The sequence below is a fragment of the Pelecanus crispus genome, chromosome 11 (assembly GCF_030463565.1).
Source record: "Pelecanus crispus isolate bPelCri1 chromosome 11, bPelCri1.pri, whole genome shotgun sequence".
Classification (NCBI taxonomy): domain Eukaryota; kingdom Metazoa; phylum Chordata; class Aves; order Pelecaniformes; family Pelecanidae; genus Pelecanus; species Pelecanus crispus.
The window spans coordinates 20981608-21007552 of record NC_134653.1 but is presented as its reverse complement, the minus strand read 5'-3'; the positions used below and the strand labels follow the sequence as shown (position 1 = coordinate 21007552).

Below are 25945 nucleotides of genomic sequence, written 5' to 3'. Positions count from 1 at the left end.
GGATTATTTCAGAGTAAGAAACTCAGCCACTGGTTAAAGAGCAGTACAGTTTGCCTCAAGCTCTACATGTACAGGCTGGACAAACCACCAATCCACAGGTCGTTTATCAGGAAAGATGTGCACCAGAGCAACTGCTGCTTTCTACTGCACAAGAGTGCCTCAAGGGCGAGAGTGTATTGCCTGCAACACTTAAGCAGCCAGACTTGTTCTGCCCATTCACGTAAGATGGCTGCAGAGACCCTGGTGCTGAACAGGAACTCAGGGAAATGGTGCTGGTGTCAGATGGAAAAAAAAGGGAAGTTGCCTGATTATGAATCAGTATAACAGAGAGTTCTAGAATTATTTAAACAAAGTTTAGAGACAGAGTTTCCAAGATAAAACAGTTGCCCCAAAAGAGGATAAATATGAATTTGCAGTGGGAAGACTTCTATCCCAAAAGCACTGAGGAACTCAGCAGTTTGCAGCAGTGGCACATGGGCAAAAAGAGCACATCATCTCTCCATCCACTGACAGACAGGTTCCCACCAAAGAATAGCTCTGCCATGGCCAAGGTAGAGCTGTGGTGTGATCCAAATACTGTTCTGCAAAAGGTAAACTCATTTCATGACTCCTCGGGATAGTATCTGGCAGCTCAGAGGGCCAGTGAACAATGATACAATCCTTTCAAGGCTTGGGCAAGAGACACTGAAGAGCAGAAGTCAAAAACACGTGTGAAACCTACTTCAGTGTAAGAATTAAGTTTTCATTTCACTTCTGTCAAAGAAAATGAAACAGACACGGAATTCAACACCACCAAATGGTGGGATGGAAAAAAGTAACTTACTGCCTGGGACTGGCCAAATAAAATGGAACTGCAACATACTGGTCTTCTCCCAAGGCCCAGATGGAAAGGACTGGCATCCAGCCAGCCAATCCTAGGAGCAGGTCAGATCCGACAGGAGCAGCAGGAAGGTGTCCAACTGCTCTGTTCCAGAGCACTGCAGTACTCTGTTGACATTGTCAACCCCTGCAATGTCAGGAAAGGAACACTGGTTCCTCCCCAAAGGTAAGATGATGAGACAGAGCTCCTGTTAGGAAAAGAGGAGATACCCAGAGTTCAGGTTCATGTTCCTTAGGAACATGTATCTGGGTAGTTACTTTGCCCTTAAACTGATGGGATTTATATTGCTTTTGAACATCTCATATTGACTGCAATGATGAAATAAAAGCTGAGCACAACAGACAATGTGCTCAGCTTTAAAGATTGTAGAATCTTTAAAAGACTCAAGTAAATACATTATATTCTGTCATAAACTTAATGACACCTAAACACAGCTGTTGTCAGTAGTTTTCCTAATTCTTTCATGCAGCTTTGATGTTCTGCTGTGCACAGCTTTTCAGAGATAAGTCCTAAAAGAGTCACTGCAGGCATGTATGCAGTGACTTTTTGATGACTACATACATACACACAGAGCAATCCCCATCAGCAGGAATGACACGACTTGCTGGCTTGAAGGAATCTTTAGACCTGAACAGGTTGAACTGAAGATGAACAGAACTAAATGCTGTGCTGGGAAGTGAAGTACTCAGGTCAAAGCTACAGACCCGTCAGCTTGCATACCACTGGGGACCCACTTCACACAACACACAGACCAGAAGGTATTGCAAACAAAACAGGAGGCAAGCAACTTATATATGAAGCTTGGATTTTAACCATTCACCAATCACGATTAACAGATCATTAAATTTAACTTTTCACTGCAACAGCTCGGATACACCACAGCAGTTTCTGCACAGACTGAATTCCTTCAGATTTTAGATCTTTAGTTCAGACTCCTGTTATCCGAGACACAGAAAATGCAGCCATCCTGTTTTAAAGTCCATTTTAGAAGGAAAATTTGGTATGGTTTTCCACTGGGCAACTCAAGTGTTCAGCAAAGCATTTCTGGCCTTCAGGATTCCAGGGTTCAGCCTGTGGTTTAGATGGGGACAAGGTGTGCACAGGATACAAGGAGGACAGCCCCACTTTGCTCAATTCCTTCAGATTTCAAGATGAATCAAAGGTACAGGATTGAAGCAAGAATATTTATGATTTTATATACCTTCTCTATTAATACATTTTAGTAAGTAGTGGCACATTCAGCCGCTTCTCCTTAACGACTTCCCAGAGCCTTCACCAACTGTATGCGCTGCCAGCTGCAGGAACCAGACAGCCGTTGAAGTCCACACTCTCTCACAGGCCAGAGGCCAACAGTCTCCGGACAGATTTCAGCGGTGGGGTCTCTCCATCCAGCAGCATCCCTCTGATGGAGCCACGGCCTCTGCACACAGCGCCCAAAGCCACTGCCGCCGTGCCTGCCGGGGACTAGGAGGCTTCTCCTGCTCTGCCCCGGCGCCCGAGATTTACCGTCACCTGGACCGCCGAGACCCGCTCGCCGCAGCCACCTCCCCCATCCGAGAGGCGCCGGGCCGGGCGGCGCCTGGTTAGGCCCCGGTGCCCCCCCTCATCCCCACCGGCTCCTGCAGCGGTCGCGCCCCACCGTTCCGGCGGGGTTTCCTCAGGACGCGCGAGCTGGACGATGCTCCCGCTACTGGGCGGCCTTCCCGGCGCGGCCCTCCCTTCCCGCCCACCCTTAGGGAGGCCACGGCAGCTGCTCCTGCCGCTGCTCCTGCCGCTGCTCCTGCCGCTGCTCCTGCGCTCGGGTCCTGGCGGGGCGGAAGCCCCGGGAGCGGTGGCGTCCTGGGGGGGGTCTCGTGGGCGGCCGCAGGGCCTCCGCGCGCTGCGATGTGGTTGGCATAGTGCCTGCGCGCGCCGCACTCACCCACTCCCACCCGCCTCTCGCCGGCCGAGTGCGTCTGTCACGCGGCCGCAGAGAAGCCGCAGCGGCCCGCGCCATGGCTCTCCCGTCACGTGCCACGGCCCGCCCAATGGGCGGTGAGCGGTTCGGCCCCGCCCCGCCGGGCGGGGGCAGCTGGGGGGCTGTGGGGCGCGATCGCAATCGCGGCGGAGACAAAGCGGGGCCGGTGGGCGGGTGGGGTGCTTGGCGGGAGCAGCCGGTGGCCGCGGCCTCGGCCCGGCGGGGGCCCCGCGCTGGCCTCCTACGGGGGCAGTGACCGGCGGCAGACGGGGAGGCCTCGAGGCGCGGGGGGCCGTCGGCGCACGCGGAGCGCGGCCCGGGCCCGGGCCCGCACCCGGGCTCGGCCGCCGCCGCCATGGCCTTGGCCAATTACAGCAGCCTGAACCGGGCCCAGCTCACCTTCGAGTACCTGCATACGAACTCGTGAGTACTAGGCCGTGCCGCGACGGGCAGCGGCCGCTGGGTAGGGCTGCGGCGGGGCGGTGCCACGGCTCGCGGCACCGGCCGCGCCGCCCCCCACTCCGGGCCGCGGCGCCTGGGGCGGCAGGTAAGTATGGGTGCGTCCGGCCGGGTCCGTGCCGGCCTAGCGAGGCAGAGCTGCCCCACGCCGGCCCCAACGCCGCCTGACCGCACGTCCTGGGCGCCTCGTGGGCTGCTGCCGGCTCTGGTGGCTGGACACGCCCGGGCAGGGATGTCGTACTGTGGGCGAGCCTGCGGTTTATAGAGAATAACGGTGTGTGGAGAGGACAGGCCTCGGGGGGGGCTCGCGGGAGGAAGTGGGTGTAGCCTCTAGGTCAGCCATACCCTTACGGCCGCACCTCTCTGGAGAGGTGTGTGGCTGTCATTCCTCCATGGCATCTCATTTCATTCATGCTGGAATATTTTGTGCAGGTGTATTTCAAGCAGGAATTAGATATTCTTCTTCTGATCAGCTTTTTGAAGCTGCTGTGACTTTTCCCTGTCACTGATAAATACCCCAAAATAGAATCTCCTGAGAAGAGTTGAAGTTCTTCTTTAAAATGTGTTACTTCTGAGTTCATATCTAGAGAATGGGAAGCGCCACCAGGAAACAGTGCTTAGCAGGGTTAAGCACCCATCTTGAGATCTGCATATTGCACATAAGCCTTGTAGTGCCACGTACAGAAGAGTTTAAAGAAAGAGCTTGTTCTGGCTGAGCTGCCCTGGAAGAACAATGTGAACCACATTTGGCATTTGTTCATTTTGATCACCTGGTCACTGGCATAAGACTGTCTTCTAACATTTTGTGGAAGAGTTGACTCTTACTGTTACAGTCAATGGAAGAAGAAATAAAGTGCAAGCTTATCTTTTCACTTTCCTTTTTCAATGTGTGAAGGCCAGCTTAGAGTGAAGCACCACAGTGGTCTGCAGCAGTCTAAAGACTTCCGATGTACGGAAATATGGTCAACTTGATGTCAAAGTAGATCTGACTGGTTTTGTTGGTAACAGAAGATATATCTGCAAGAGCAACTAAGGCAAATCTCACATATGCTAAGAGCATTATGATCCACTTCTTTTCAGGATCAGAAAAGTAACGGGTTTTGCACAGGAGAAGAAAACTAGTAACACCCCAGTGTCACCCTTGGGTCTGTGTCCCGTGGCTTTGTTCTCCGGCTTGGCTGGTAGTGGTTGCATGTGGAGTGAACAGTCTGGTGTCTGAAGATGATGGACAATACTGAGTCACGTTCCTCGTGCTGTTGCTGATTTGTGAAATACTCATGTCCAGCTGCAGAAAACAAATGTTTTTGTGGATTAGAAGACTGTATGGCAGAGCTCTGTCAGCAGCATGTGTTTGCCTGCAGAACACCAGAACTCTGGCTGTCTGCGTAAGAAGATAATGTCTGTACTGCAGAAAAGGCTGATGTGTTGTTGCCCTGAAGTATTAAAAATTAAAGCTACTTTATGTTGCCACCATACTTTCTGTTCTGCTTATGCTGCTGGTCTACTTCCGGTGTGCTACATGTCTGCAATGCATAACTGCATTACAAAAGTATTAGGAGGAGCTGGAAGCTAATGTGTATGAATAAGCCGAAGCCAGGGCTTTTTGTCCATCATGAGTGAAGACCCTTTTGCCATTATGGGGATCAGCGCATAAGCCAAATGCTTTCCTAAGAATGGCAATGGAAACAATGGAAGTCATTTTTAAAAGGAAAAAAAAAAGCCCAAACCAATCTATGACAAATAAACAACACCTGCTTCCCCACGAAAAAAAGGGCGGGGGAGAACCCAAACCAGTGCAAGAACAGCATAGGGATTTTGATAATGGAGCTGTCCTGACTGTGCCCCTTCCCAGCTTCTTGTGCATCTACAGCTTTTGTGGTCGGTAGAGTATGAGAAGCTGAAAAGTCCTTGATTTAGTGCAAGCGCTACTTAGCAACAACTAAAACATCAGTGTGTTATCAACATTATTCTCATACTAAATCCAAAACACAGCACTATACCAGCTACTAGGAAGAAAATTAACTCTATCCCAGCTGAAACCAGGACAATGTGAAAATTATTTGTGCATTGTTTTTTTTGACTTCCCAGAGCCTCCTGCTTGCCTTCACATTGGTTTTCCTTGAAAATTAAATGCTGCTACTTTAAGATACTTCCAAAGCTGTTCAGTGAGATGATCACAAAAACACACCTTAACCCAACCAACTTGCTTTTGCATATTTTTAATATTTGTAGTGCAAAATTGAAAGGGTTTGTTAGAAGTTGAACGGTGGAAATTGTCTTCTAACAGTAGGTAGGATTTAGCTTGTGATTGAACTTGAGTTTTTTTCTGTAACTAGAACTGTCCTGATGAATGCAGCTGGAGCGGAAGAAGGTCACTCAAATAGAAAGACTTCAAAATGACTGGATGGTGGACTTGAGGCATACTATTAATAACAGACCAACAACAACTCCTCACGCGCAAGCTCTCCCATTTTTTCTTGTGCATGTTTTCTGTTCTGGCCTGGAACGGAGTGCGGTACTGAGAAGATATCTCTTGTTCCTGACGCAGATGCCAAACTTAAACATTTTCCTAGATGTGGCCTCCTTCAGAACAAAAATGAAGTCTTACGTCTTTCGTTAGTAATTAGGTACTTGTCTGGCTATTCAGGATCAGGAGTCCAACTGGGTTCAAACAGGGGTGATTCTCTAAGAACTGTTGACAAAATAAGCTTTTCTTCCCTTGGGATGTTACTCCAAATGGTTGTTTGTAGAAGTGCTTGAAATTGGTCGTGTTCTACGGAGTCATCTGACTTGACCTTTTGTAACCCAAATTTCAATAAATTGGCAGCATTGGACTTGCCTGTTCTGTTCCTCGTCAAGCCTGCACTCCTGCATGGAGCTGTCTCGAGTGAAAGTTGAGGGAGGGTTCAAGCATGTCTGCTTCCACCAAGATGAGCTGTTGCTGAGACTTCAGAATTTGATAACACTTCCACCCCCTTCCATGTGTCATTTCATCAGTTGTATGACCAGTAACAGTTGTATTTCAAGTGCTCTAACTGATGGAGGTTACTATTGCCTCTGATGATGCTCGTCTAGCTCACGCTTAAGTGTTTCCACGTTATATGCAAGCTCTGATAGACTCCCATTTTGCCGACAGTTTGCCTTGTTTTTTAAACTTACGTTGCAAGTAAAATAATCCCAAGCTTTTTTTTGGGAGGTGAGGGAGTATTGTCACCAGTTGCTAATGGTGGATGTTAAGTATTTCAGGCACTTTTGACTGTAAGGCAAGACCATGGTTTTTGTTAAAGTTGATTTGATTGAATCAGGCCAAAGCACTTCATGTGTCTTTAATTAGATATTGACAAGATAAGCATAACTGTTGAGATTAATATACTGACTGGAAGATATTTATAGCGTATATAAATTTTTGTTAGTGATAAATAGCTGGAGTGGATTTCACTTGCCTGTAGCAAATTTTCACTTTGCCTGTGCCAGCACAAGAGGTTCCAGTTTTGGTAGATGTTCAAGTTGAGTATGGTGTCAGTCTATGTGGAAATCGTGTTTTCTCTTGCCTCTCTTCTTATCATCTACAGCTACATTTTCAGCTATTTTGTTCCAATATCTTTCTTTGGAAATCCCTATTTGTATCTTATTTGCATTCTTTTCCTTAGTTCGAAGCATTCTTTAAATTGTAGAGTAAAAGCTGCTAGCAAGGCACAGTGCTAGTTATAGACTAGTGCCGAAGCATCCATTTGATTATAGGTTTTTCCTGACATGGGTTACTTCCTAAATAAACTTCTGGGATATTGATTTGCGGAGCTAAATAGGTGCTCGTAAACTTGAGGGAGCACTTGAAATCTGTGCACAGGAAATCTTGCTCAGAGGAAAGAATACCAGGTTTGAGCTTCTGTGGAAGCTTTCTGATTGGGAAGATAGTCTTCAAAACACCATTCCCTTCTGTCTCTTGTGTCTGCATGGGGAAGTGGGAGCTTGCAGAGATGAAAATCTCTATTCTCATGGTTCTAGTGATAACTTTGAAAGCCGATGTGTTTTTACCTCTGATTGGAGCTGCGTTGATGAGTTAGGTGTTATATGACATCGAAGATGGATGTGAAAGGTCATTTTATGATTATTAGCGTTATGGACAGCTATGTATTTTATGTGTGGGAAGTGCCTATGTATCTGTTCTTTGAAAGCTCAAAATATGAGTAAGCATCACTTTTTGGGGGGCTACCTGTTGGCCTTTTTGTGTAGTAGTGAAAGCAGGTTGTATGTGAAGAGGTTTCATACAAACTGAAACATGTTGATAAGAACAGTTTCTGAGGACTCAGTCTCTTCATTGAGCATCTTCGATGAGAAGCAACCAATTCCAGCAACTGTTTGTCTAGGTCTTGTAGTTGCTGTTAATGTTGGGGTTGATGTGGCTCATCTACATTTGAAATAATTGTTTGATTTTGAAGATTGGTCACCAAGTTGGGTGTTCAGTGGAGATACTGTAATGATTTTATTAGCTCTTTAAGGTTTTGTCACCATGTATTTTCTCTCAAGGTTGAGGCACATAACTACTGGCTTTCAAATGGGTGCTATTTATAAAAGGTGGCATTTAAGAGGCTGGAAACTAAAAATGGCTTTTGAAATCGTGCTGAAGTGGCACTGGGCTAGATGGTTTTAGTGTTGTGTTTGGATGTGGTGTGGTACAGTGGTGGCAGAAGACTGTCTTTCTCTGGATTAGGAGCAGTTGCAGCTATTGGAAGTCTCCCAGGATCTGAGAGCTTCTTCTGGTCAGAAATAACTTCTGCAAAGTGAATATGTGCATGGGGGAGACAGACCTTACGCATAATCCTCATCTGTCCATATTTTACATATAGGCAGTGTTTAGTTGCCATGAAGAGACCTGACAATGTGATGAATAATTAAGGATTTGTATGAATTGTTGACTGGTTCATAGGCTGGGTCATTAGGTCAATAATTTGCTCTGTCTGTTTACCATGCAATGTTTTTTAGGCCATAGTGAGCAGCAGTTTGTTGAATCAGACTCTGGGGCAGCCTGTCTGCTGTGTGTCTGTCTCTGGTAGACAGTAAAACTCTCATTTCTAGTCTGCTGTCAGTGGTGGATGTTAGTATTGTAGACATACAATTGGATTTGTTTAAAATGTGGTTGAGATTCTTGTTTATTTAAAGGTCTCTCTTTTTAAGTGTCAGTGTAACCCTGCTGATTCTGTTTTGTTGCAGAACTACCCATGAGTTCTTGTTTGGTGCCCTTGCTGAACTTGTAGATAATGCCAGGTATGTACCTGAGACTCCCTAATTCCCAAGGTAAATTTGGTTAAGATTTAACTAGCCTGTCTATTTGTTGATCTTGAGTGATTTTTACTTCTGGTAGACTTGATGAAAAATACAAAATAGAAGACTTTGCTGCAGTTTACTATGAATATTTGGTCCTCTTATACTGCCACACCTACCCCCTAAAAAAAATGCCAGAACAAATTTATTCCTGAAAAGGTAAGTTTGAATGAATCGTAGAACAACTCAGATTGGAAGGGAAATTGTTAGAAGACCCGAGATAGATTTAAAGAAAAAATCAGTCTGCCTTTTTTTAAAGAAATCCGTAACATAATAATTACTGGAGCTGGGACTCTTAAGATACTTGGATAATCCTTGACTCTTAGTATCAAGCATGGTGATAGGATGAAAATGAAATCGGAAGCGGGGTGCTGAAAAATAGAGCAAGAACAGTAAGAGCAATTGTAACACTTGAGAAGAGACTTGGTGTTTGGAAACCACAGGTTTTAGGCCACATTTCTCATGTTTGCATTTGGGAATCTGGGCTATAGCTGTGCCCCAAGCCTTGCATACTTATCTCTTGAGCTTCACAATATATTCTGATATGGCATTATGGACATATTTTGAGATCATTTTCTATCAAGTGTGAATTATCGTGCTGCGCAGTTCATAATGTAAGGAGCTGAAACTTTAAGATTTCTGTGTAGGAAGAGTTCGGTGTGGGGAATCAGCCATGCGTGTGCACACTGTTGCTGTTTTCGCTTTTGCTCCAACGTAGTTAAATGTAGCGTCTTTCATATTAATGGGTGGTTTTCTCTTTAACCCCTTGGTTCCTCCTTTGGGAAAAGAGAGGTTGGCCTTCTGGGAAGGAGGTAGCTGTACTTGGCTGGAGATACAAAGACAAGACAAAGTGACTTTGGCATTTGGGAAGTGGGGTTTTATTACAGCACTACAGCTGCACTCTTCTGATCAGCAAACCAAGGGTATGTGATGGTCTCCATGAAAAATAAAATTAAAAATGGGTTTTGAGAAGAGGGCAGTAGTGTTGTATACGCTGCTTTTTCAAATATAGAGGAGGATGCACAGTGTATGAAGGGCTTTACTTAAATGATCTTGTAATGACACAGTTTCCTATGACAACCTTGAATGTATTTGGATGGATTTTTATGTGGAGTTACTAAACTTTTCATAGGCAGCTCGACAGAAAAAAGTGTAGGTATTGTTTCTTTTCATACAGGAGGGAGCTCAGAAGTGTGTGCTTATTTGATCCTCCCACACCCCCCCATATGACTTTTGTTAAAAAGACAGTGATACTCACTGTAACTAGGTTTAGTTGTGTGGCAGCAATGTCTTGTGCTTGAGTTTGGGTTCAAGTAGGCAAAAAGTAGAACAATGTGTCTTAACTTGTCTGTTAGTGCTGACTGTGGGGCCTTTGTGGACTTTGATCTGTGCAGCCACTTCATTTTGGAAATTATTGCATGTGCCTGGATTTTTGTGTCATGTTTATTTGACATTTGAATACTGATTGTGTTTTATTACTTTTTAGAGATGCAGATGCCACGAGAATAGACATTTATACTGGTAAGTCATTCCTGCTGCTTCCTTGCATGTCAGCAATTAAGTCAGTAGTTAACTTGGATTTAAGCTGCAAATGTGTGTTGTACCTGGTAGAATAAGAGTGAGGGTGTTTGTGCCCAATACTGCGCTCATTTTTGGGCCCCTCGCTACAAGAAAGACATTGAGGTGCTGGAGCACATCCGAAGAAGAGCAACAAAGCTGGTGAAGGGTCTAGGGCACAACTCTTACGAGGAGCAGCTGAGGGAGCCGAGGTTGTTCAGTCTGGAGAAAAAGGAGGCTCAGGGGACACCTTTGCTCTCCACAACTACCTGAAAGGAGGTTGTAGCGAGGTGGGTGTTGCTCTGTTTTCCCATGTAATGAGTGACAGGATGAGAGGAAATGGCCTCAAGTTGCACCAGGGGAGGTTTAGATTGGATATTAGGAAAAATTTCTTCACTGAAAGGGTTATCAAGCATTGGAATAGGCTGCCCAGGGGAGTGGTTGAGTCACCACGTATGCGCATTTAAAAGACATGTAAACGTGGTGCTTAGGGGCATGGTTTAGTGGTGGAGTTGGCAGTGTTAGGTTTATGGTTGGACTCAATGATTTTAAGGGTCTTTTCCAACCTAAATGATTCTATGATTCTACTGTTTGTCCTGTGCCCCAGTGCCTGTTGTCTTTCAAAAAGTAGTACCTTTACAAATAAGTTGGGCAAGCACTCAGCCTTCAGCTGAAGTCAGGTAAAGTGAGTAGCTGTTTATACTGGATGCTTAAGAAACCTGCTTTTACAATATACTCTTGTAGCATATATTTACATACAGTTTCAAATGCAGGAGTAGTTCTTAGTCATTCTGTAACAAAAATCTGGTGCTCTTTCTTACAGCTTAGCCATATTGGGGTTGTGAAAGTTCTGTTTGTAGTGTTACTTCTGTTGTGAACACTGATTCTATTTTATGGAACTTTTAACTTTTGCTTGTGAGAGTAGTGAATAAATCTTCTCTCATAGAGCGACAGGAAGACCTACGAGGTGGATTCATACTATGTTTCTTGGATGATGGAACAGGAATGGATTCAAGTAAGTGACAGGAAGTTACACTTGCATTTTCAAGCTGAGGTTTCATGGCTTAAGCTGAATTAACAGCTTGGTTGTGTTGAAAGGGGCATGTTCTATGCTTGGATACGTGTTCCTGCCTCTGCAATGGCTCTTTCACACCATATCATATGTCAAACTATTCACCTCTTCAGTTGCAGAAAACTAATCTGGCCAAAAGAAAATTGTTTTGCTGCATTATCGAGTTGAGTCAGCCTGACCTGTGGTTTTCCAGCACACTGAAGTTGGCCTTGGGGCTGGAGGGAGAATAGTGTAGCCAGAAAAGGGAACAAGCACAAGCTTTGATGGGCGTAAGTGTTTTCCCCATTAGAGGCTGCCAAGCGGTTAGTGTATCTCAGGTCTAATAAGAAAGTGTGCCCTGGCAGAAATTGAAAGCTTAGCTCTGAAAGCATTTTGCCATTGTTTCATCACTGGCATTGTGATCGACAATACTTCACAATATAAAACGTTAGGGTATGAGAAGAATGTAACAAATGTACTTCTGCCTCGCCATAAGAATTGATGTAAATCCGTGTTGTATCTAGCAGGAGAAAAGCCTTCTTGTTTTGCTTTAGCATCAGTGAACGGCACTGTCAACACACACCACCTTCTTTGTGTCTCGAAGACACATAAATCCTCCTGTGAGGAGCTCTCTACTGGGCAGAAAAGTTTGGCTAAATTGGAAGGTTTTGGAGAAGGTGGGGGAGATAGAACAAAAATGTTAGTCAGTGCTTATTTACCTGATTCCTTAGTACTTTAAGATCCTCTTGTGAGCATTTAGTTCCATTTATTAATGCTTATAAAAGTACATTAACATCTTTGCTACACAGATTTGTGACCTGCATGAAGGAATTTGGTTTGAACTCTAGATACCTTTGGTGTATTCTCTGGAATACAATTAAGGATGCTAAAAAGGTCTGAGAGTACTTTTCTGTCACCAGTGGAATTGAAAGAAGCAATTAAGCCCTGTATAAAACAAGTTCAGAGACTTAACTGTGACCTTCTCACAAACTTTTGGATCAGGGAGAAGACATACAACCTTTTCTGCATGTTTTGAAAACGACATGTTTGTCTCTGAATCGAGAGTAGAAGGTGACAAATGTCTGTTCTAATGCTGCAGAGTCTAATAGCAGCTTTTACACTGTTGTTGCTCCCATATTGCTGATTTTGTGACAAAGTGGGATTTAAGTATTGTCTAACTATTAAGTTGCTTATTTTGACTGATCTTCTAAATCTTGAAGGATTTTATCCTGACTTTAGTAGTCTGAGATACTCTGTAAAGGAGGTTGGCAGATACTGTGGGTTGTAGCGGTGTTTCACAGCACTATACATCATATACAGCAAATACCATGTAATTTGTGTCCGTTGACTGTCTTGATGCTTGCATCAGTGTGGTTCATTCTGTGTCTGAAATTTTCTTTTTTTTATTTTAAATAGGCTATGAGGTTATCTTTGCCCCTTTCCAGGACATTGCTTTTCAGAATGTAAAATTGGTATGCAACTTTGTTTAGTGCTTTTAAAAAAGCCCTTCTTAATTTTCAGTAGTCTGAGACATATTGTTTTGATGCAGAGTCTAGCTCTAGCTATCACATCTTCATGGCTTCAATGCTGGATGGTCACAGTAAGCTTGATATGCATTTGAAAGTAACTTCACCAAGGGCAGCCACGTAGAAACTCCATTTGCTGCACTGTTTGCCTGTCAACATGGACAAAAGTGACTGAGGAGAGTCTGTTATTCTAACTCCGTACATGGGCTTCTCTCTGTTTTTGTCCCTGGCTATAGGGGTCTGAGTTCTAATTTCTCATAATGCAGGATCTACCAGTTTTAAAGACATCTTGAAGATCTCTTATCTGAAAGCTGATTTTAGGAGATTTCAGCACAAAACCTTTTATTAGACTTTTCTCCCTTCTTATTTTGAAAATAGCATCGACATCCATACAGACCTTCCTTCAGCAGAAATCATAGAGCTTGGGAGTGCTTTATTTTCCTGCATGATAATTGTAATTAAGGATTATTTTTGTTGTACATAAAGCTGACGTGTTAAAAAGAATAACTACATGACTTGCTGTAGTGCTGTTGGAGCCCACACTGGCATGTGATCTTCCTGAGTACACTGAAAGGACAGCTTAGAAGGCTGGATGAGGCATTTTCTGGGAGGATGAGTAAATGAACCCAGGTATCTCTAGGTACTTTCACACAGAGGGAGGAGCTGAATGGCTCAAGTGAACAGTTCCATTACACATTCTCTGTGTTACTCCGTCCTGTTGCTGTTCAGTCTCATTGATCTTGTTCTAACATGTTGGACAGTTCTAGATTTGTCTGACAAGCTGTGAAAACAGAGAAGGGCAATAGGCCAAATTTGAGTGCTCTGTCTGACAGCTCCTGATTGTCAAGCCAAATGGCAGCTCCTCAACTAAAATTAGTGGAAGGTGTAAATGATTAACATTTCTAAAAAATAGGTGTGTTTGTCAAGTGACTCCTACTACAATTGCATTGAGAACTTGCTGCATTTGATCTGAAGATCAAAATACATTTGTAATCAAGCTGCAAACATCTTAGGCTGTAGAGTTATAAGTTATCAAAAGATCTGAAGATTCAGTGACGCCACAGTACAGATCTCTTCTAAAAAAGCATCATGTCCCACAGGGTTAATAGTACTGGTCCAAAAGTTTGTTTTTTTCATAAGGGACTACATAGGAATCAATTAGAAAACCAAACAATGCATCTCATGTAGCACATCTTGGGTTGGGATTTCCCATATTGTCAGTGGCATCACTACTGAGGATACTTAGGCTTGAGAATTTTAACTACTGCTTGGGCTCTGAAGGTGCTGCATGAATTTAATGAATCAAAATGTAGGTTGAATGATTCAATGAATCAACTTGTAGGTTGAAAAAGTGTAACAACTAGTTTAGGACGTGATCTGTAATTGTATTCTTAAAGTATTGAAGAAAGTAAGTCTTTAACTTGCATTTTAGAATCACAGAACCATAGAACAGCCCAGGTCAGAAGGGACCTCAAAGATCATCTGGCCCAACCTTTTGTGGGAAAGGGAGCCTAGATGAGATGATTTGCACCCTGTCCTGTCACATCTTGAAAACCTCCAGTGATGGGGACTCCACCACATCCCTGGGGAGGTTGTTCCAGTGATGATTGTTCTCACTCTAAAAAAATTTCTTTCTTATATTGAGATGAAACCTCTCCCAGTGCAACTTGTACCCATTGCCCCTTGTCTTTTCTGTGTGGCTCCTTGTGAAGAGAGCGCCTTTATCCTCTTTGTAGCAGCTCTTTAAGTACTGGAATACTGTGATGAGATTCCCCCTGAGACCTCTCTTCTCCAGGAAGAAGAGGCCTAGCTCCTTCAGTCTTTTCTCATAGGGCAAATTCTCCAGCCCTTTGATTACCTTCTCCTTTGGTCCCTGTCCAGTCTTTCTGCATCTTTATTGAATTGAGGAGACCAGAACTGGACACAGTACTCCAGGTGTGGCCTGACAAGGATGATCACATCTCTGTCTCTGTAGTAATGCCCCTATGGATGCAGCCCAGGATCCCATTTGCCTTTGTTGCTGCAGTGGCGCACTGCTGCTCATGTTCAGCTTGTCCACTAGGACCCCCAGGTCCTTTTCAGCAAGGCTGTTCCCTAACCACATAGATCCCAGCCTGTACTGGGCTCTTTGGTTATTTCATCCCAGGTGCAGGACCTTGCCCTTCTCTTGAACTTCATACAGTTCTTGCTTGCCCATTCTGCCAGCCTGTCCAGGTCTTTCTCCAAGATGGCTCTCCCTTCTCATGCGTCCAGCTCACCACCATCAGCAAACCTGGTGAGGGTGCTTTTGATCCCATCATCCAGATCACTTATGAAGATCAGTGTGGGGCACAACATTGATCCCTGGCAGACCCCACCTGTGACAGGCTGCCAGCTGGAGTAAAAACCATTTTGATGATCACCCTCTGCGTGTGACCTGTGAGCCAGTTCCCTATCCATCTTGCATACCACCCATCCAGTCTGTGTCTTGCCAGTTTGTCGAGGAGAAGGCTGTGGGAAAGAATGTCCGATGCTTTGCTGAAGCCCAGCTAAACAACATCCACTGCTCTCCCCAGGTGGACAGAAGGTGCTGCCTTGTTGTAGGAGGTAACCAGGTCAGTCAGGTGTAACTTACCTTTGGTAAATCCATGCTGGCTTAAGAGGACTCATTCCATTGCTTTCCCAGGGATTGAAGTAAATATATCAGTTCTTCCTCCTTTAAACTGTATTTTTGAAGTTTGGAAGCTCAAAAGAGCTTTTGTTTTACTGGACGCAGTTAATTAAGTACTAATGTCTTGGTTACTTTATTAGATCTTGTATTTTTAAAATGCTGTTTATCCAAGGCTCACAACAGTGAGGAATTATGTTTAAATGTAACTGGGATTCTAGTACTTATTTTAAAGTGTGTGTACACACTTCTGTGTGTAGGCAGTGATGCTCGGGAGTGGTCTATGTATTTCTCAGGTGAAAATGTCTCTTTAACCTTGTAGCACATTGACATTTCCTGTCAAGTTAACAGGTTTTTGAAATAAATCACAGGAATGTATATCAAACTGATTTGTCAATCACTAGCTGTGTTCAGCCATTTCCCTCAGGTGACTGGGTATCTTGTGTTTGTTATGGTGATGAAAGACCTCGGAGATTCTCTGCTGTTCCAGGGAAAGCTTGACTGGAAGTAATCTTGGTTTAGGCTGATTTCTTCCAGGTAGTGAATTAGATACTTTGACTCTGGGATATTTTTTGAGGGTGCGGTCGAGTCCACTGCAAGTACTCCACCTAATGCAAATACAGCAGATGAATTTATGGAGAAGGCAGGAAGGATAATTTTCTGTGCTCAGATCAGGACCTTCTTCAGTGTATTCTCAAGCGGAAAACGTGGAAATACAAGAGGACTCTCCTTAAAGGGTGAAGCCAGGTCTGACTTCAGTGGCTGCCTTATGACCCAGAGCGGGGGAGCAGGAAGGTACGGCTTGTGATCCATAGCAGGGGAGCAGCGTTGTGTGTCAGCCAGTGCATGTGCTGTAACAGCCTGTCTTTCATTCAGGAGAATGCTCTGTTGCTGTCCTGGAGGACCAACAGGCAGGAACTAAACAGCTGCACCCCCCAGTTCTTCATCCCAGGCATCTGATGTTTCTCATTAGGAAACTTTTTATCTATGCCCTTGATTCCTTTTCTTGGGCTCTGAAGATCAATCTGCCATCTTGAGCCAATTCCTTCGGATCATTTTTTCTCTTGTCTGTTTGGCATAGATCACATCACCCCCCTTTTTGTTGCCAGGGAGTTTGTTTTGGTTTAAATCCAGTAACTCTGAGACATGACAAAACAAAAACATTGTGACTAAAATAGCCTTAAGTGAAACTCCCTCCAGAGCCTTAACTCAAAAAAGCTGGGGGGGAAATTTGTGCCTTGATTCTTGGGAGGAGGTAAAGATTAAATCTCTCCCAAAGACAGCAAGCCTGCAGCAGAGAGATGCTCCCTTGCTCCCAAGTAGTCCCCTCTGCTTGGCATCATCTTTGTCCCTCTGCCCAGAAAGAATCTCTGTAGGGTGGTTTTGGACATCCAGCATTGACTGATAAACCATATGGTCACCTTTTCTGAGAGAGGAAATGCTTTGAACAATTACTCTTTACCTTTTTCAGGCTTCACAAAGTTTTCTTAAAAATAGTTGCTGATACAACTTTTTGTATAGCAGAAGGGTTCCGGTAGCCCTCTCTTCCTAGAATATCCCCTATCCCCTTTTCTGACCAGGCTTTAAAACTAACACAGTAATAGTAATAATAGTAATATCATCATCATCAATATCCATACACAGATCTCAAATATGAGATAATCTAATGTTTTCTTTGTTTAGCTAGAAAATACTATAGTAGGCTGAAGGAAAGGAAGAGGTACTTTCATCCAGTCAAAAGTTGGTTTTGAAATAGTTGTGGACCTCCATTATAAACATACTGAATTGAGGCAGTGAGGTGCTTGCGCAGTTGTTACAAAAGTATTTTTGCCTTGTAATTTGTGGCCTTAAATCTAAATGTCATTTCAATGGAAAATGGCATTCTGACACCCAGGTTGGTGATTTTGTGTTAGACTAATGATGTTAGTACTAAATGTCTTGCTGTAAAAACTCACTGTCAGTACTAGTGGACCTGTGTAAGTCTCCTGTATGCTTAAATCCGGCTTGTCCACAGGCTTAGCTTCCGTGTAGCTGGCTGGTGTGGTGAGCGATGTCCCGTACTCCCTCACAGCTTGTGTACGCATTTGAGGGTTGTAATTGTTGTTAGCCTTCCTGTTAGGGGACTTCATGTTCCTTGTTTCTAGAATTGCATTTCATTTCTCCCAGTAAAATCTGGTGAAATGATTGCTATCTCTTGGGGGAAGGGAGAGGAATTGTTCTGTCCTATAGATGATGGCTATAGAAACAATAGAACAATTTCTATTGAACAATAGAAAAGCTTGAACTAAAAATGACAGACCCTCTCAGCTGTAAAGCCATCACGTCCTTTCATTTTGTCCCATGCTAGTAAAAGACTCCATTAATTGCTGTGGTACTTGCTAGTGCTGCCTCTTCACCCACAGCTGTCCTGCTGTCAGTAGTCCAGCAATCTGCTGCGAAAATTAGCTTTTGTCTTACTAGTGCATTGATTAATCGGTGTTCAGCTGAACGCCATGAAGAAAAAGTACTGTTTCTCCTGAATTCAAGACCTTTTTTATAGTACTGACCTAATGCTCTAATGCCAGCGATTTCACATCTGTGGTGTCAGCAGTACTGCAGAGCTGCAGTGTCCCAGGGTACATTTTGGTTTATGAGCATGTTGATAATTGTGGTGGACACAACAGATCATCTTGTGGACATTTTTTTGTAAAAAGAAACGTCTTCATGCAGTTTGGATGGGGCATGGGGGTAGTGTGAAACTTAAAACTCTTTTTGTCAGCATAATGGCATCTCTACAAAGCTTTTGATAATGTAAATACCATTAAGCAATGTGTATCTTACAGGGCTATATGGTAGAGCTTCAGGATGAGACTTTGGCTTAGGCTTCTGGCCTCTTCCATGCTACTACAGTCTTTCTGTGCTACTTACAGTGGTGAATAAGTTTATTTAAAAGATATGTGTGTGTGTGTCTGTATATTAAAATAAACTTTTTTTTGTTCCCTGTCTCTTGTTCCAGATGAAGCTGCCAGTGTTATTCAATTTGGCAAATCAGCCAAGCGATCACCTGAGTCAACTCAAATTGGGCAGTATGGGAATGGCTTGAAATCGTAGGTATAACAAATGCCAGCCTCCTGAGATTATGGAGGTTAGAGTTGAGATAGTGAATGTATTTTTGGCTTGGAGGTGTATATCTTTTTTCCAGGAAAAAAAAAAAAGCAGATGAAATCTAAATAAAGATACCATGGTTTGGTAGACAGGAGTTCTATGAACATCTGCTGTAGTTCTGTAGTGGCAGAGGGGTTTGTCCAAAGCTGATGATAGTGTTTTGCCATTATGTTTGCATGATCCATAGGATACAGATTAGAGCTGGGGAAAAAAAATGAAAGAGCTGGGGAAAAAAAATGAAAGAGCAGGAAACAAACCTTTAATATGCCTGTGGCAGACAGATGGTAAAATTGGAGCAAAGCAGTGTTGCAGCCTTTCACTAGGAAAGTTGTCTGGTGCAAGTCAGACAGACTTAAACCTTTTTTTTTCTTAAATCAAACAAATGCATGAAGAAGGGGAATGGTGGAAGGAATGAGAGGAGGAGTGGGATTAAGTGGCAGAGAAACAGAGGCAGGAAGTCTTACTGGTTGGAGGGGATTTGCTAGGAAAAAGAAAGGTGTTTGCTGTGGTGAACTGATGTCTTTGGGAAAGTTAGAGGGCTTTTATGGCTTACTATGATTGGCTGTTCTGCTTTATGCTGTTCCATGTGGCTTGATTATTTATATGCATCCTACCGGGGAAGTCTGTGGGACTCTCTGATCTGGGGGGGAAAGGGAAAAAGGGGATGTCAGGGATCTTGAGATACTGCTGATCAGCTGCAGTGCAGGACAGATCCCAGATCCTGCCTGTGCACTTCCAGGACAGATCTCTCTCCTATTCTTAACCTTGAGCAAGAGGCATACTATATTACAGCTGAGAAATGCAGACTGAAGCCTAAACATGGAAAAGGTGAGCTTTGGTATCACATTAAGCCAGTCTAAAGAGAACTGAACTGACAGAATACTAATTCTTCTTTTGGTGCAATGTTTTCTCTGTTAAGGTTTTTTGGATGAGTTGGGTAATAGGGTAAAAGAGAAGATGGGGAAGGCACTATTGGGGATGGGAGAGTGGGGAGGAAGATGGGACTGTCCCTTTTCATGACTAAGTTGCATTAGCTCAAAGTGTCAGTGAGTCTTTTGAGTTAGACATTAGGAGATAAATTGTCTGTCTCCCAGAAACTTATCTGCTGCTATTCATTCTGTGTACAGCAAAATGAAGTGTGCATTCTTTCTCACTTATATTTCTGCTCATATATTTGAAGGTTATTGTCACATCTCACCTTAGTTAGATTTTAAAAAATAATTTTTTTTTTTAACTTTCTATGTAGTATGAGCCTGAAAAGCTGTGCTGTACTTCTGCACCTTTTAATTGTGACTAGTGTTAAATGTTTCAAAATGTTACGGAAATGTCCAGATTGAGATGCCTTTTGAAAGGAATGAGAAATGGTAGTTGCTGTTTAAGCCCTTCTTCTGCCTTTCCTGGTTTTGGCATCTCATAATTGAACATAATGGGAAGAAAACTTAGCAATGTGGTCTGCTTTCTAGAAAAGTGGTGTGCTTCAGGTGTAACATGCAGCATGAAATCTGTCTCCAGGGGTTCCATGCGGATTGGGAAGGATTTTATCCTGTTCACGAAGAAAGATAACACCATGACTTGCCTTCTCTTGTCACGAACGTTCCATGAGGAAGAAGGCATCGATGAGGTTTGCATATACTTTGCTGTAATTAACTAATATGATTAATACTGTCCCATCTGAATTTCCCCAGCTCTCACAGGAGAAGAGTGTGTCAGTGTTGGTTGCCACTCTGGTTGGATCAGTGTGTGGTTTTCTCTTGGTGATACACTTGTAAGGGTTCTGCGAAGTCATCAAAGATTTTTTCCTTTTGGTTTTTAATTCTGTTTGAGAGGTCTCTCTAAACTACAGCAAGTTTGAAGGGCTTGTTTCACTCGCTTAAAGTTGCTTATGCTGAGTTCAGGACACGCCCAGACTTCTTTCATTTTTCTTTTCCCGCAAAATTTGAGTTTGAGATGCATTTAAATTTATTGCTCTGATTTAATTTTCTGTAGAGAATTAAAGGTGTGATTGAAGTTGCTACCCACAGGTCATAAACTCCAGACATGTCTCTTCTTTCGGATTTTTTTTTTTTTTTAATAAAAACCCAGTGTGGTTCTACCTATTGAAAACTTGTATATCTTAATAGATAATTCAGGCATTGTTGTTCTGTATCCAGACTCTTAACATGGGAGTATTTTTGTGCTCAAGCACAAGTATTTTGCAGGCAGGGTCAATAATGAAAAGTTTTAAATTTGCACTGGAATACTATCTAAGAAAGCATTTTCCATTGTGATAGTGGAGGGAGCTCTACAAAGAAGCTGTTGAGGGAGCAGTGCTTGCTAGCGGCCAGCTGATGGCTGATGCGAGTTGGGAACAGCGATGTAGTTCCCACAGCAGCTCTGGAGCCAGAAATTTTGGCTTGACCTCAATTCTAAAGTGAGGACAGGATTTGCTGTCCTTGATAGGCAGCTGCAGTCTATAATTCTATCTGTGTTTTTGTTCTAAATGACAGCAAACACCAATAACCTTGCTAGAATCCTATAAAAATAATAAAGAGTGAGATCAGGATAAATATGCGCGAAGGATATTTGAGTTAGAGAGGAGTTAAGCACAGAGGTTGACATTTTTAAAGAAACAAAGTTTGGGTGGATTTTTAGTATTATGAAAGTTGTTACAAGAGGAGGAGAAAAAAGACATTGAGTGTGTGCAAGTAGCCAGTACCATACAGGGTACTTGGGAATGGTTCAGTCTGAGACCAGATGTAGGAAAGCAACTCAGAGGCTGGCAAAGAGGCATCCTTGAGCATTGGACAGACATGCAAACCACTGAAAAGCTAGGAGGCACTCTTGCAGTGACTTAGGGGGCTGTTGGAAGGGGTAAGTCACTTGGCTGTGATCTGCAGAAGGGGCTGACTGGAGTGGGTGAGCCTGAGTCACTCTTGGTACAATACAATTTGCAGGTTATTGTTCCCTTGCCCACCTGGAATGCACGAAGCCAGGAGCCTGTGACTGACAACATGGAGAAGTTTGCTATTGAGACGGAGCTAATTTACAAGTATTCCCCTTTCAAATCGGAACAGGAAGTGATGGAGCAGTTTAATAAGATCCGTGGTGAGAAAGGTACACATGGATGGTGCTGGTCACGGGCAAGGTATTTGGGGTTTGGCTGGGATTCACCTGATGAACTTGTTACTTGCTCAGGCACCCTGGTGATCATCTTTAACCTCAAACTAATGGACAATGGAGAGCCAGAGCTGGATGTGACTTCTGACCCACGAGACATTCAGATGGCAGAAACACCCCCAGAGGGAACGTAAGTGTGACGGGTATTACAGGCCCTTGGGCCCAGATCAAATTATGTGTAGGGTGTGGCTATATACTGGGTGCATGTGTTTTTTAAAAGGTTCTCTTTCTCTGGTGAATTGGAGAATTTAGAAGATCTTTAGTTTGTTCTTTAGCAGTTTGGAGTTCATGCATGTAAACAGCCTGCAGGTGTTATGATTTTGTTTGGTGTGAATGCCTCCATTTGCTTGTCTCAGCTTAGTCAGAGCAGCAAACTCAATGCCCTTCTTTAGGCACCTTGAAACAAAGGAGCCCTAAGCTAGAGGTTTAATTTTCTACGCTCATCAAAGGTGTTTTTGTCAGAATGACAGCTGAGCATGAGTCTCTGCTTCTGTCAAGCTGATGTTCAGTTTTGTGATTAAATGAACCCTGGCAAAATGCAAGGCACTGCTCAGGTCAGCCTCCATGAGGGAATGGTACAGGTGGGGTGTTTCACCATGTCAGTCTGGGAGCAGGGGCAGCTCCTGGACTTCCCTGCAGAGGAGGAAGGAGGACGTGCTCAGAGGGCAGCTGGAGGAGCAGAGGGCCTAGGGGTTTCAGGGCAAGCTGAGTGTTTGTTGAGTTGTTCGCTCATAGCCTGAAAAGGAAAAACTGAGCCAAATGCTTGGTTAAATCCCAGAGCTCCATGGGCACACCTAGCAAGCTTTACCTTTTTTATGAGATTACACACTTCTTCCCTGAAGTGCTTGAATTTCCCGTAGAAATAACAGTTTCAAACACTGTAAACCTAGCTATTTCTCTGTGTATTAGCTTGATGTTATTGAGTACACGGGTGCAGCAAACTCCTTGGGGACCTCCAGGGATCCAATATGCTTCTCAGTTTCTTTAATGCGTGCTGGTAAGCTTTCATGGTTACCACTGATCACTGGAAGGAGCTTCTTCCTCCTGACCTTGTGATACTATTTCTGTGTATGATCAGTGCAGTTTCTGTTGGAGCATACTCCTGACTAACCAAAGGGTAAGAGAAAGCACTAGCAAGTGGGGTGCACACTTAGTGTTAAATGGTCCAGTTTATAGGTTTAACCTTTATTATCCAGCTGTATTCAAACATCCTTTTCAAGCTACAGTAATATATGCATGTGTTTTGTAACAGTGTTATAAATGTACAGCTCAATAGAAAATCTCTGTAGAAGACATAGGTAGAAAAAATTTAAAAGAAAAGCCTCACTTAATGTAGCTGCATAGTAATTAAAATAGAAAGGCCTTTTCTTTTACCTAGCTTTCTTGCTGAAGGTTGTCTCTGGTATGTTTTGAAATGGATGGCTATGAGCTGAGATGGTAACAGTTACAGTTGTATCAGTGCAACTGATTTACAGTTGTGAATCCTGCCGTAGGTGCTTAAAATACAAGGAAATGCAGAAAAACTGCTCAGTCTCTGTAAGCATTCCTCTCTTGCAGAAAGCCTGAGCGCCGCTCCTTCCGTGCCTATGCTGCTGTGCTTTATATTGATCCCAGAATGAGGATCTTCATAAATGGACACAAAGTACAAACCAAACGACTTTCATGCTGCCTGTACAAGCCAAGGTACGTGTTGGACCCAGAGTCTGCAGACGTGGGACCTTTTGGACTTTCCTTACAGAAAAGGTTTAGCATTTTGCTCTCCAAGTGTATCCTGCGTAATTCCATGTTAAAGCCACAGAAACGGATTGTAAGAGAATGGGATGTGGTATTGACATCATGGAAAAAGAGGTAGATAGTGGAAAATCTAAAGCCTTTGAAAATCACATAAGTAATTTGTGCAGTTTGGCTCCCTTTCAGAGCAAAGAAACAAAGAAATGAAGATACTGGTTGTTCAAAATGCCATAGCCATACAAAACTGTTGGGTAACGGTTTTTAAGTAGGACAAGGAAATACATATGGTGGGTTGTTACTCAAAAGAAACCAGACTGAGCACTTAGAAACAGTTGCTTTGAAAATTAACTTTTATATGTAGCTGATCTAGGTTTGAATATAGATTGGGAAATACCTTTCCCTATCTTCCTTTTAAATTCCCTTAAAAAAAAAAAGAAAGAGAGCTGAGGTGTGCTGCCAGTTGGCTTAATAGGGACTGGAAAAGGTTATAAGGATGGGAGGGGAAAGGAAAACATGTATTTAAGTCTGCTTGAGGCAATAGTGTTCTTCCATCCCTGGGAGTACACAGGCTACATTCTAGACACCTTAACGTGATTTGTCTTAATAAAATAGTAGTAATTTTATAGAGTATTTGCAGATCGTTTTAATATAGCATTTTGGATTGCAATAGTGTTTCAATAGTATGGGCCCACTATCAACCCGTTGGGTACTTTTTACTAACCGCAATCCGATGCCACGCCACTGATTGCTGCCATAAGAGCCTGGCCAGTTTTCAATTTACAGCATAGTCTGTCTGTCAAGTTCGTACTTCCTCAGCTTCTTAAGTGAAAATGTGTGAAATGGTATCAGAAACTTGACTGAAGTCAAGGGAGATTACCTCCACTTCTCTCCCCTTGTTGACTCAGCCAGTCAGCCATTTTAGAAGGCAGTTGGTAGGTGCAGCTTGACTTGCCACTGTAAATCCTGATTTGCTGGGTAGAGAATCTCTGAATTTCTGACTGCATTTTACCTACATGTGAGTGCCATGTGCTGCTTCCTCTTGTGCTGCAGTCCAACAAAAAGCATTATGGAGAGAAAGTAAAGGAGGAGGGCAGAGGTTTTTATCTCATCGGAGACCAGTCTTGTTGCAAGACTCAAAGACAGGATGCCATCACTATGGGATGGTGCTAGCATTGTCATGATAATATAACATGGACCAGGTCACCCCAGATGTTCATCTGCCTCAGTATCTTCTTTTTCAAGTGGTCAGTAGTTGATGCCTGGGGAGGGATACGAGAATTTTGTTCTATACTGTATGACTGTCTTCTGTTGAAAATAGACTGGTTTTAGGCAATTTAGGCAGCAGCTCTTCTGGGACCCTATCACCAGTTCTGTATCTGCTTTTCATTGCTTTTGGGGAATAGTTGCAGCTGTGGAAGGGGAAATTCAAATTGTAAGTGCTCAGCAATGGTAATTTGTGACCAAGGAATGATCTGGCAGGGAGGGTAAGAAGGCCCAGCCACAGAAGGGGTTACACTGGCTGATGGGATAAGAAATGCTGTGGTGTTGTCTCATAACAATGGTGTAATGCCAAGTGCTCAGGGACCAGTTGTGGTAAATGGAGCTGGTGCCGGGGAATGAACCCAAAGCTGGCCTAAGGTGCCCCATGCTGATGCTCACAGGATCTGTGCTTGTGCAGGTGTATCTAACAAATCTGCTTGTGCCACATCATTGCAGACTCCCTGTAGATCTGCTTATGGTGGTAGGCCAGTAAAATTCCCTAACACTGTAAAGACATTTACATTTATAATCCCTGCTCCTGCAGCAGAGTGGTAAAGACTGTGCAAACAAGGCTTTCCTGTAGAGCACAATGTAGATCTTCTTGGACTTGGGGCAATTATCGTAGCCTTACCAGGTCTTTCTGGAGAGTGTCCAGACTGGTTCCTTCTGGTCTCAGACTTCTGACACGAGCTTTGGGCTCCAGAAGCTCCGTGGCCGTTGGGACAAGCCATCAAAGCCTTCACTGTGGGTTCTGAGAGCCAGCACAGCCCTTGGGGTAGGTGTCCACACTGTGCCCTTGGACAGGTTGTGGAAACTCAGTCTTTTACCTTCAGACACCTGAGCAGAGCTTAGTCTGTTGTGGGTGGCTCTTTCACAAGGGAAAACCAGTATATCAGTCCATTCCGAGAGTGGAGTTACTCTGCTTTTACAGCTACAGGTGATTTTTTTTTTTCTTTTTTCTCCCTGAACCTGCTAAAAAGGGTTGCTTATGCCCTGGATTTTCCATTTAGAGTTGGAGCCAGAGCACATCCCCATTTAGCTACTGGGCTTTGAGTGCTCTGCAGATTAATGCTACTCCCCTGCACTTGTACAGGGACTTGGATTTGTATGGGGGTGCATGGGGGAAGTGTACCACCATTAAGGTGTTCCTTTAGAGGACAGTTGCTGCGGCAGCGATGCTCAGCTCTTTAGCATAGCTGGTTTTTTGCACAGCCTCAGTAGCCTTGACTAGGTAACTGTTGAACTTTCCTGGTCC

The 25945-nt window shown here is 43.7% G+C and overlaps 1 protein-coding gene across 2 annotated transcripts in view; it reads left to right on the top strand.

The window, feature by feature from the left end:
• Positions 1-3192: 3192 nt before the first annotated feature.
• Positions 3193-25945, top strand: part of MORC2 (MORC family CW-type zinc finger 2) — a 49798-nt gene continuing 27045 nt past the window's right edge. For both annotated transcript variants that reach the window (XM_075718657.1, XM_075718656.1), the window contains exons 1-9: positions 3193-3260; positions 8508-8561; positions 10105-10139; positions 11122-11190; positions 18395-18485; positions 20056-20164; positions 21477-21636; positions 21718-21829; positions 23257-23382. In XM_075718657.1, coding sequence (XP_075574772.1) covers positions 3193-3260; positions 8508-8561; positions 10105-10139; positions 11122-11190; positions 18395-18485; positions 20056-20164; positions 21477-21636; positions 21718-21829; positions 23257-23382 — 824 coding nt within the window. The remainder of the gene's footprint in view (positions 3261-8507; positions 8562-10104; positions 10140-11121; positions 11191-18394; positions 18486-20055; positions 20165-21476; positions 21637-21717; positions 21830-23256; positions 23383-25945) is intronic.